Source organism: Aegilops tauschii, chromosome 2 (genome assembly GCF_002575655.3).
Source record: "Aegilops tauschii subsp. strangulata cultivar AL8/78 chromosome 2, Aet v6.0, whole genome shotgun sequence".
NCBI classification, from domain to species: Eukaryota; Viridiplantae; Streptophyta; class Magnoliopsida; order Poales; family Poaceae; genus Aegilops; species Aegilops tauschii.
Genome location: NC_053036.3, coordinates 536,698,533 through 536,709,279, shown reverse-complemented (window position 1 = coordinate 536,709,279; position 10,747 = coordinate 536,698,533). Strand labels below are relative to the sequence as shown.

The window sequence follows — 10,747 nt, the reverse complement described above, 5'->3', positions numbered from 1 at the left end:
AGGCACTGTCGTGTGTCTTATCCACGTAGAACGTGCCTCTCTTACCACGGACAACTAAGCTGACACACACAAGTGCGCGACCAGTTAACACAGGACCGTCCCCTCTCGACAGCTTAACGCTGGTCCCTCTCCAAGCCAAATGAGTCATGGAAGCACGACCCTGGCTCAAGTTAACGAAAGAAGAACCATCCTCTGCGATAGACGACTAAACTGAAAAAATACCAAAACAGAAGAAAGACTGTGACTTCAACTATAAAAGGTCCATGACCTCACAAGTTTCAACGACGAGTCTCTCTCAGCAAATAAGTGAAAGCAAACGTTTCGAAAGAAAGGCACGACCGTGCCTTTGAGTAACATCGTAGACATGCCTCTCCGAGCGAACGTGTAAGAGAAAGCATTTGCGAACAACAGGCAGAACTCTGACTCAACATAACATAGCACATGCCTCCACTAACTAGACAGACGTGACTTCACTAGCAGACTAACTAGAAATATTACAGAACATACAATCATGATAGTGACTCATACTAACATAACGCAGTGCCTCTCCGAATTTAATACCCAAAGGAAGGATAACGCCTCTACCAGACATACGACAATGCATCCAATGCCTTCACGGCCATGCCTTTCAAAATCAAAGTACTACCACAATAATTGAAACACAGAAACGCAACCGTCGATAACACAATACTCCCATAGCAAGTATCACGCTGGATTACTGTCCCTAAAACAGACAACATATATTGAAACAGACAGCAAATTGAGAAAATCTGAAGAATCTTAAACACACTCAAGCTCTGCATAAAAAGAATTTCAAACACACAACCACAACCGTATATTCAATATAAAAACAACCGTGCCAAACACAGTACAAACACAAAGCAAAAGTAAAGCCCCTACCTGTTAGTGTAACGATATTGAGAGAAGAACTGAAGCAGCTAGCAAACTAATAACACCAGAGCGTGCCTTGCCTATAAACAAAAACAATTCCTCCCTGAACAGACGACTGTGCGCTGCCTAGAATCACGAAAGTGCACATCTGAGTGCTCCCCTTAATACATCTCATCTTATATCAACTCGTAGCAAAAAATCATAGAGGAAAATATTCTTGAAGGAACCCAATCAAGAAAAACATAATGGAACGAAAATAAACTTACATTTCCAAACTAGTCAACTCCATCCGGTTCAAAATAAAACCACCACAATTACAAATTCATCACTCTATGTAATATTACCCCATACAATAACTATCAAATAACCAATTCATCACACAATCCATCTTGCCAGTACTTCCACCTGGACTACTCTTCAGAAACGTCCTCGCCATATGAGATCAGGAAGACGGCGACGATGCAGGATGTCCCTCATCGACCGAAACCGGCGGTATAGCTCATAGCTCATATACCCTTCCTAAAGGAAAAGCAAATGAAAACATGAATATACAAAAAAACAAGTACTGTTCTAGCAACAAAGGCAGAAACTAACGAAAATGAAATCTTCACTTACAGTAGCTCCATATTTCAGGTGATCAAAACTAAGTGGCTTCCAATCCTAGTAGTGACGAAGAAGTTCTGGAAAAGATGACTCCAGCTTCGAATGAGATTCATCAATGATGGCTCCTGCTAAGTCTGCCATGGAGTCCCTTTCTTCGCTGCCTTTGATCATAAACTTCTCTTGGATGTCGATGTGGTACCCTTCTGGAATTCTGATGAAATCTTGAAAAAGAGCATCTCTAATATTCCTGACGCTCTAGAGAAAGTTATACCTGTATTCTCAAGGAAATCCTTCAGGGCAGGGCACTCCGTCCTGGCGCTGTAGAAGTGATAGAGCAAAACATGATTCTGCATAGCCAGTTGCATGACGGCGACTTTTCTACGCCCGTAATAATCCTTTCACATGAACTCCATGCCGAGACCAACAAACTTGTGCTTCTCCTCCCGCAACCAGTCCTCGTACAAGCCAATGAGCTCCTCCACCTTACCAGGCTCGTTGGTGTACCACACGTCGAGCTTCGTGTTACCATCGGCAACTATAGGATGGTACTCGGTGGTGTTCAAAAAGTCGTCCATGGCAGCGAGCAGCAAGGTGCCAATGGAGATTCCTGAGACCCTGCGACAAGGTTGGGGAGTGGCGAGGAGGGTGGGAACTGACTGATGTTCTGTGGCTTCAATACGACGTGAATACCTCACAAACACGGCCAGTATTTAACCTTGGCGAGGGACGTTTGAGTTACAATGCGCATTAATGTGTGAACTAGGAACAGCGAATAGACGTATGTGCTTCCGAAGCTCATAAAACCATGCACTCCGTAAAGTCACGGCTGTGCACAAATATTTGATGCCGTGGAGAAATCGAGGAGCCTCTAATTTATTTTATAGTAACTGACACACTGAATAGTCACATCGAACAGCCGGCACATCGGTCATCAATTCCTCCTTTGAACAAAGACCACCGATGGAAGAATCCAATGAAGAAAACAAACAGCCAGCCGTACAACCTTAGATCCGAAGGCCAAAACTCATCCGTGCCTCGTCTAGCTAGATTCACAACATCTGTCCCTCGATAGTCAAGGCTGGTTTCACGTGAGGCCCGGGTATGCAGGCACAAGACGCACATACGTGTCTATCAGGCACGGGTATGCAGGCACACGACGCACATACGTGTCTATTCCACATGCACGGGTATCACCACAGGCACGTAGAGATACAGGCAGCAACTTGCCAGAAACACGTGAATGCAGGCAACAAAGGCACGAAAACGTAGCCTCTACAGGCACGTGCTTCGGCTTGACAAGGCACGAATACGGCCTTGGAATTGACGTTCTCGAGCCACGGCTACACACCCTCTGCGTACAGACATGGAATTGCAGCTTCTCCGACGCACAAGCACGGTTTTTGAATTGGCATTCTCGAGGCACACATACAAATCCTCTGGATACAAATCCTCTGGATGCAAAAAAGAGAGGTGGCAGAGGCATCGGTAAGAACACTCTGTTCGAGAGGCACGGTTGCAAACTCTCAAGAGGGACGGCCATGTGACACCACAGACACATAGACTCGTGACGTGTATCACGTGAGGATACATCAAATACAAGCAGCGAATCAACAGGAGAAGTGAAAGAGCCACAATTTTAAAGTGTCCAGAGGCACGGGTGTGTAGAAGCACATGCACGACGAGTCACAACCACCGCATCCCCTCACGGACAGGCGTCTGACACCACAGGCACGTAGAGTCACAGCCAGCGTGTCTCCTGAGACAAGCGAATGCAGGTACAGGACGCACGGAACTGAAGCGTATACAGACACGGAATTGCGGGTTTTGGCACACAGGTACGGCTTTGGAATTGGCGTTCTCGAGGCACGGGTACAAACCACCTGGACGCACAAAAGAGTGGTGGCAGAGGCACGGTTGTGTAGTCTGAAGAGAAACTGCCGTGTGACACCACCACATAGAGACATCGCGTGTGTCACGTGAGGTACATGAATAGCGGAAAAGAAGCCACGGAAGTGAAGCCTCCACAGACACGGATGCGGGCTTCTAGAGGCACGGTCCCGAAGAACACAAAGACGGGAAACTAAAAATGTTGCCTCGTACGTTACCAGGCGTGCCTCTCTTGTGCGAATGTGTAAAACGCAACAATACAAACACAAACAAACAGCGGTGAATATAAGCCAAACAAAAAACATGCTTCTCCCAAACAATACATATGCGTCCCCTCACGAACGGGCGTCTGGCACCAGAGGCATGTAGAGTCACAGCCAGCATGACGCCTGAGACACGCAAATGCACGTACAGGAGACACGGAATTAAAGTGTATACAGGCACGGAATTGCGGCTTCTCATAGTTGTCGAGGCACGGGTACAAACCACCTGGATGCACAAAAGAGTGGTGGCAAAGGCACGGTTGTGTAGTGTCAAGAGGAACTGCCGTGTGAAACTAGCACGTTACAGACATGGCGTGTGTCACGGATGTACATGCATAGACGGAAAGAAGCCACGGAAGTGAAGCCTGAACAGACACGGATGTCCGGATTCTTGAGGCACGGTCCTAAAGCACACAAAGACACGAAACTAAAATGTTGCCTCGTACGTTAGCAGACGTGCCTCTCTTGTGCGAACGTGTAAAAGACAACAATACAAACACAAACAAACGGCACTGAATATAAGCCAAACACAAAACGCGCTTCTCCCAAACAATACATATGCGCCACTTCAACAGGTTCTCTAAATATACATGAACTCGCGCAAACGTCAGCAATGAACTTGTAACATGAAAAAACATAAGAAATTATATTCACATAACATGAGACGGTACTCCATAGGTTTGAACTAAAAGTACTCATTAATTATACAAAAAAAGAAATGAAAGTCTTCCAGGAGTCCATTCTGCTCAGACCACCAGGACCATTCTACTCAGTTGGAGTTCTGCTCAAAAGCATCAACGGCGTCCGGGGTCGGGAAGACAACGAGGATGCATCATGTCCTTCATAGAAAGAACTCGGCGGTAGAGCTCGTAGCTGACATACCCATCCTAAAATAAAAAGCGGATGAGAATGAAGATATATGTAAAGGGGAAAAAGTACTATTGTTGCAATAAAACAAAAATATAAAGACGAAATTTTCACTTACAATTGCCGCATATTTCAGGTTCTTAAGGGAAAGCGGCTTCCATTCCCAGTAGTCATCCAGACCTTGTGAAAAAGATGACTTCATACTCAAGTAAGATTTGTTTATGACGGCTCCTGCCAAATCTGCCATGGAATCCCTTATATTGCCTCCTTTGATCATGAGCTCCTCTTGAAGGTCGATGTGACACTCTCTTGGGATTTTGAGGTAACTGTTTGCGAGAACATCCCTATCGTTCCTGACGTCGACACTAGCAAAAATTATACCTTTGTTCTGAAGGAAATCCTTCAGAGCAGCGCACTCCGTCCTGGCCTTGCACAAGTGATAGACATGAACATGCTTGCGCATCGCCAGTTGCATAACAGCAACTTTTCTACTACGATCAAAATAATCCTCTCGTGTGTACTCCAGATCAAGACCAACAAACTTGTACCTGTCCTCACGCGGCCATTCCTCATAGAGAGTAAGAATCTCCTCCACCTTGTAGGGCTCGTTGGTGTACAACACCTCGAGCTTGGTATTACCATCAGCATCTATAAAGAGACACTCAGTAGTGTTCCTGAAGTCGTCCATGGAACCAAGGCTGAGACGACAATGGAGTTTGACTATGCTTCTCGTACGAGGCAAGGATGACGGGAGCTACCTGCACTTCTCTGGAGGGAATAAGACGCGATAACCTCTAGGAATAGACCACTACTTAACCTTTGGGGAGAGACGACTCTGTTACCATGCGCCCATTTTATTGCTAAGGAAACGGTGAATGGACGATTGTGCTTCTGCAGCTCATGAAATCATGCACTTCAAATGTCACGACTGCCACGCTGTAATCAAGGAGCCTCTAGGTTAACTCTAGCACGGTATCTGGCATAATAAATACTAACAATAAATAGCCATCCCATCGGTCACCAGCACATCTTTTGACCGAGAGAACAATGCGAAGAGGCAAACGAGATGACCCTGTCGTACAAATACTACACTGGGAGTGAACAAAAATAGAAGCACGGTTCGCCAGAACAAAAGCCACACGCGTGCCTCCACTTTGGTTAAAGACAAACCTCAGTAACATCAATGCACCATGTCTGCGTACCACCAGAAACATTGACAAAACAAAAGCACTTCCATGCTTCTGACATACATATAACCGTGGGCTATCATACATATTCCTGCCTGAAGCCAGCGTACATAAAAACAGTAACTCCCCTGGGTCAACGACTGCCTGAAAAAAATTGCAATACCAAAGTCACGAACCGTGACTCGATTTTAGATGCAAACGTGCCTCTCATTAGGAACCATCATGCCTCCCGTCAATTTGCATCCCCCGACATATCGGCCATGCCTCTGCTGTTACAACGACCATGCATCTAATAACATCATCACCGCTCTCCTAAAGAAACACCCAACCATATCTGATTAAACATGTGATTAAAAAACACAGAACCACGAGCATGCTTTTCAGCATGTATAACCGTGCCTCACAAAAAGTATGTGAGGCAGGATAGGCACATAGAAGACTCCGCTGGGAAGCAGCACAGCTGTACACTACAGTGAGAGGTAGCTGGACGAGTCAAACGTCTCGCCTCCCCATAAAACCTCGGAATACACGCACACCATCCACAAACCAGCGTTCATTCCATTTCGCAGGATAAAAATAAAACAAGAAGCACTCATTACTACTCTTGCTCTCTCAAGACTGCTTTATATTTAAATAAGCTCCGACTCCCTCAGCCACATCACAACTCACTTGCCTTGTCCGTCCCCTGCTTCTAGCCTAGGGTTCGTGCTTCTTCCCCGCACACAATCTAATTTCAAACAAGTTATTGTAGAGTTTTTATTGGACCTCTCGATTAATTTCTAAGCCGTGCTTCTCTCGTAGATTGCTGGCCGTGGGTGCTTGCCATAAGCTTCCCATCACAACCCATTTGGCTTATCCGTCCGCCTACTTCTAGGGTTCGTGCTTCTTCCTCGCACACAGTCTCATTTCAAACAAGTTATTGTAGAGTTTTTATTGGGTCTCTCGATTAACTTCTAAGCCGTGCTTCTCTCGTAGATTTGCTGGCCGTGGGTACTTGCCCTAAGCTTCCCATAACCCAATCTCCGTTCGTCGACGCCCGTTCTTCTTCTCTCGCAGGTAAAAAGCATATGCGTAAGCAGCATGCTCCGATCCATATCTACGTTTTGAAAAAGATATTTAAATTATTACTATTTTTTGTTTAGGTTTTTCATTTGATAGTTATTGAAGCATCAGATCCGGTACAACGACTTCATTCTCTAAAGCAATAAAAAAACCATTTGAAAATTTAAACAAGTGATCTAAACTTTGTCATACTGCTTTTCTAGAAGGACTAGATGAGAAGATTTCTGGTAAATTTGTAGTTGTTCTCTGCCTTCGTACGGATATTTTTAATACGGCTAACGTAGCTGAAGCTAGTCGTTGTCTACCTTCAACGTTGAAGCTTGTTTTAAATTGTTATGATATTCTTGTTTTCTGAACATAGTTGTTCTGAATTATTTAGGTATGATTTGCCCTACCTGGCGCCAACCAGGCGGCCCTTGCGAACCACACCCTGAAGTTCTCCAGCACTTTGAGGTTATTCTAGATGAAAATTGCTGGAGCCACATGGTTAGTAAGCATTACTAATGTATTAGTTGCTTACAACACAGTAGAAAACGTCGCTGTTACTCATACCCCCTTGCACCTACACTAGGTTCCCCTGCTGTCACTTCTTCGCACCTGTCTTGTGTTTTCATTTTCCATTAGTTTGCCTGCCCATACCTTGATTACTATAGTGCATCTTCAGTTCTAATTAAAATTAGTTAACATATGCCAAAAATCTGTAATTCTTATCAAAAATTCATATCCAATTTAAGAAAACTTTTAACATTAATAATACGCAAGTTCAAATTTATACTTACAGGTTGTTATTTGTACTATTTTTTCCCAGTATGTACCTTGTAATGTCAGAGCTTTTCTCGCTGAATACATCGACGAGAGGAAGAAAGAAGCAAGAAAATTGCGTAAAGAGCAGGTAGAGCCAGCCCTTCTTACGCATGAAGGAAAGTCTTACAATGCTTTGTTTAAGCATAGGGCGAACTACACAAAGTTCTGCGGTGGTGAGTGGAACACCTTTGCGGATGATTATGAACTTCGTGCTGGAGACCGCATAGAATTTGAACTACCAGACGAGGGTCTCAATCTCGAAATACAAACATATCGGGATGACAAAAGACTGCTTCCATTACCCCACGTTGGTAGGTATTTAATATTACAAACTTATCTTCTTTCGCTATATTTTTATATTACAAACTTATCTTCTTTCGCTGTAATTTTATATGCATGAATCGAACTGAATAATATTAACCCCGTGTTGGATATAACTTTACCTAACTTTAAAATCCTTTTATTTTTCTAGCTCTCGACGATCTTTCTTCTGACGATTTCGACCATGTTCACTGCTGTGTCTACTCTAAGGATATTGAGCTTACCTACGACCAGACACGATTCTTTCTACACGCCTTTTCGAAGATACTTTCATCCGTTGCCGTCCATTTGTCCATGTCTTGACTCCCACTAACACCAAAGACTACGTCATGGTTGGTTACAACTGTCCTTGTTAATATACCAAACGTATTTTGCTCATATGTAATATAAACAATACTGACGTAATATTGCTTATATGTAAAATTATAAAGAACCTATTTATTCAAACCTAAAACAACAAAACTTCCGTTGTTCTCTTAATATGTTGTTTTATCTGTTTACACACAAACCTGAACATGCCAGGAATTATATTACTTCCAATATGGAATTTCTTAATGTTTGTGCACTCACCGTATTCAGCCATTCTTTTATTTATTGTCCAAGTGACAAATCAACGGTTTTAATTTATATTTAGTTTTGATTTTCTTCTAGAAAATTCCGAGGAGCGTTCTCAACAGTGAAGAGATGGGTGGACATGCCAACCAATGGCAGGGTGACCCTTGAAGCTCCTGATGAACCTACCCATGTCATCACTCCTTCGTCGTACTACATCTCCAAAAATGACGGCATGATGGTAATAGAAAAGTCTTCTTTCAGAGACTTCATATCAGCTGCATCCTTCATTGAAAAGAACGTTGTTCTAATCACTTCCAAAGAGCGCCATGACCATTCTGTGTCCATCATTAATCAGCGCATTATGTAGATTCCGTCGGAACCAGCACCTAAAATGGAAGCAAAACACTGATTACTATAAGTTTGCTAGTTAGGATGGTAGAGTAATGTAACTATTATGGACCATGTACTTGCTTGAACTATCGAAATGATCTTTTGCAACTTATGTAGCTCTTACGGACACTCAACTTGCCGTTTCAACCATCGGAATGATCCTTTGCAACAAATGTTGCTTGAACTATCAGAATGATTCATTCGAAAAAAATGTAGTTCTTATCCTTTGAAAAGTTCACAATTCAAAAAACCAAAAAACAAAAAGATTCATTTTCAAAAATCAAACGAAACAAGAATAAGTTTGTGATTCAAAACCTTTAGCAATGCCATGTTATCAAACTTATTCAAACCATCTAGTGAAACATATCTCAATTAAAAACCAAACAGGACTCCGTTTTCAAGTCCAAACTATATTTACTTCAACTTATTCTAAACACACACTTGTGCACCAAATAACATAAAAACCGTGCCTCCCTAACCTAGGAAGATTATTAATTGAAAAAAACGTTTTCACAACAAAGGCACGGCCATGCATCTGCTGAGTGTTCTACCGTTTACACGACTACTTTCACAGCCAAAGATGAAATACACACATATGGATCACGCAGGCAGCACGCAACGAATAAAAAAAATTCAATGAACAAGACAAGTGAAAATCTAAAACAAAATAGATAAAACAAACCCCTGTTTCCGAAATTCTACGCCTGGAAGCGCCGCGTGACTAGCAACTGCTCTTTGGCGGTTTCCTTTTTTGCACGACAAAAGAACCCTTTCACTTTTCCGACTCCATTTCATCCTCTTCCTCGAAAGTTTCTCGCCGGCCGCAGTTCACCACCGCACACCTCCAGCCATGGACGACAGGAAACTAACAACACTCACCGAACACATCACTACCCACAGTACAACCGTGCTCGAGGTGGTGTACACCAACGACCCAAGGACTGTGGAGCGGATCATCAAAAAGTACGAAGAATGGCTAAAGGAGGAGAAGAACAAGTTTGTCGGCCTCGACCTCGAGTACACACGTAAGAGTAGTTACATACGACAAGGGATCGCCGTCGTCCAACTTGCCATGCGCGAGAATGTCCTTGTATACCACTACTGCAGATCCGAGCGCTCCCAGGCGTTAGTTGACTTCCTGCAATGGAAAGCGGTAACTTTCACTAGTGTCGAAACCAGGAACGACAAGACCATGCTTGCCCGTGCATGGATCAAAATTCCAGACAAGCACCACGTCGACATCCAGAGGCTATTCTGCATCAAGGGTGGTGGAGAAAGGGACTCCATGGCTGACCTTGCAGTGGCCATCATCGACCCCTCATACAAGAACATGAAGAAATCATTCCCAAAGGAGAAGCACCAGTTCTGGGAGTGGAAGCCACTTTCCCCGATACACCTTGAGTACGCAGCAAAGGACGGGTATGTTAGCTACGAGTTGTACCATAGAGTCCTAATCATCAAGAACGGGCTACGTCACCTCCACCAACAACCAATGAAAGAAAGACTCCGCCCACGTAAGAGCAATGACGACGGATCTTCCAGCGGCTGGAAGCGCCGGAAGGGAAACAGTGGTTGGTAAATTGCGAGAAAATGGATGTCTACATTAAACTAGTAGGAACTACTATTATCATAATTTAGATTGTATGAACCTATGTTGTAAATATGTTTGTTGTTGCTCAAAGATGCTGTGTGTATTGTATTACTATTTTACGTTTGAACTTTGAACACAGTGGTGTGCTCATGTACAAATGCATACTCCGTTTTGCATGTCTAAATGCAATTAGTAAGTTATGTCCCAGTACTGAGCAAGCATATATTGTATCCATGATTATAGAACGAGAGATATCTCGCACGATATTGTATTATAATTTTCATACTCAACCTTTACAAGATGCATCGTGCATTTACAAGAATATG

At 43.5% G+C, this 10,747-nt stretch overlaps 2 protein-coding genes across 2 annotated transcripts; one reads left to right on the top strand and one right to left on the bottom strand.

Annotated features, from left to right (window-relative positions):
• Positions 1 to 1,892: 1,892 nt before the first annotated feature.
• LOC141041212 (uncharacterized) lies at positions 1,893 to 5,199 on the bottom strand. The gene is made up of 3 exons (XM_073507333.1): positions 4,630 to 5,199; positions 4,527 to 4,531; positions 1,893 to 2,109 (listed from the first exon to the last, which is right to left on the bottom strand). The coding sequence occupies exons 1-3, from the start codon at positions 5,197 to 5,199 to the stop codon at positions 1,893 to 1,895; spliced, it is 792 nt and encodes a 263-aa protein (XP_073363434.1).
• A 4,481-nt stretch (positions 5,200 to 9,680) lies between these two features.
• LOC141041211 (uncharacterized) lies at positions 9,681 to 10,409 on the top strand. The gene has a single exon (XM_073507331.1). The coding sequence runs from the start codon at positions 9,681 to 9,683 to the stop codon at positions 10,407 to 10,409; it is 729 nt and encodes a 242-aa protein (XP_073363432.1).
• The last annotated feature ends 338 nt before the right edge of the window (positions 10,410 to 10,747 follow it).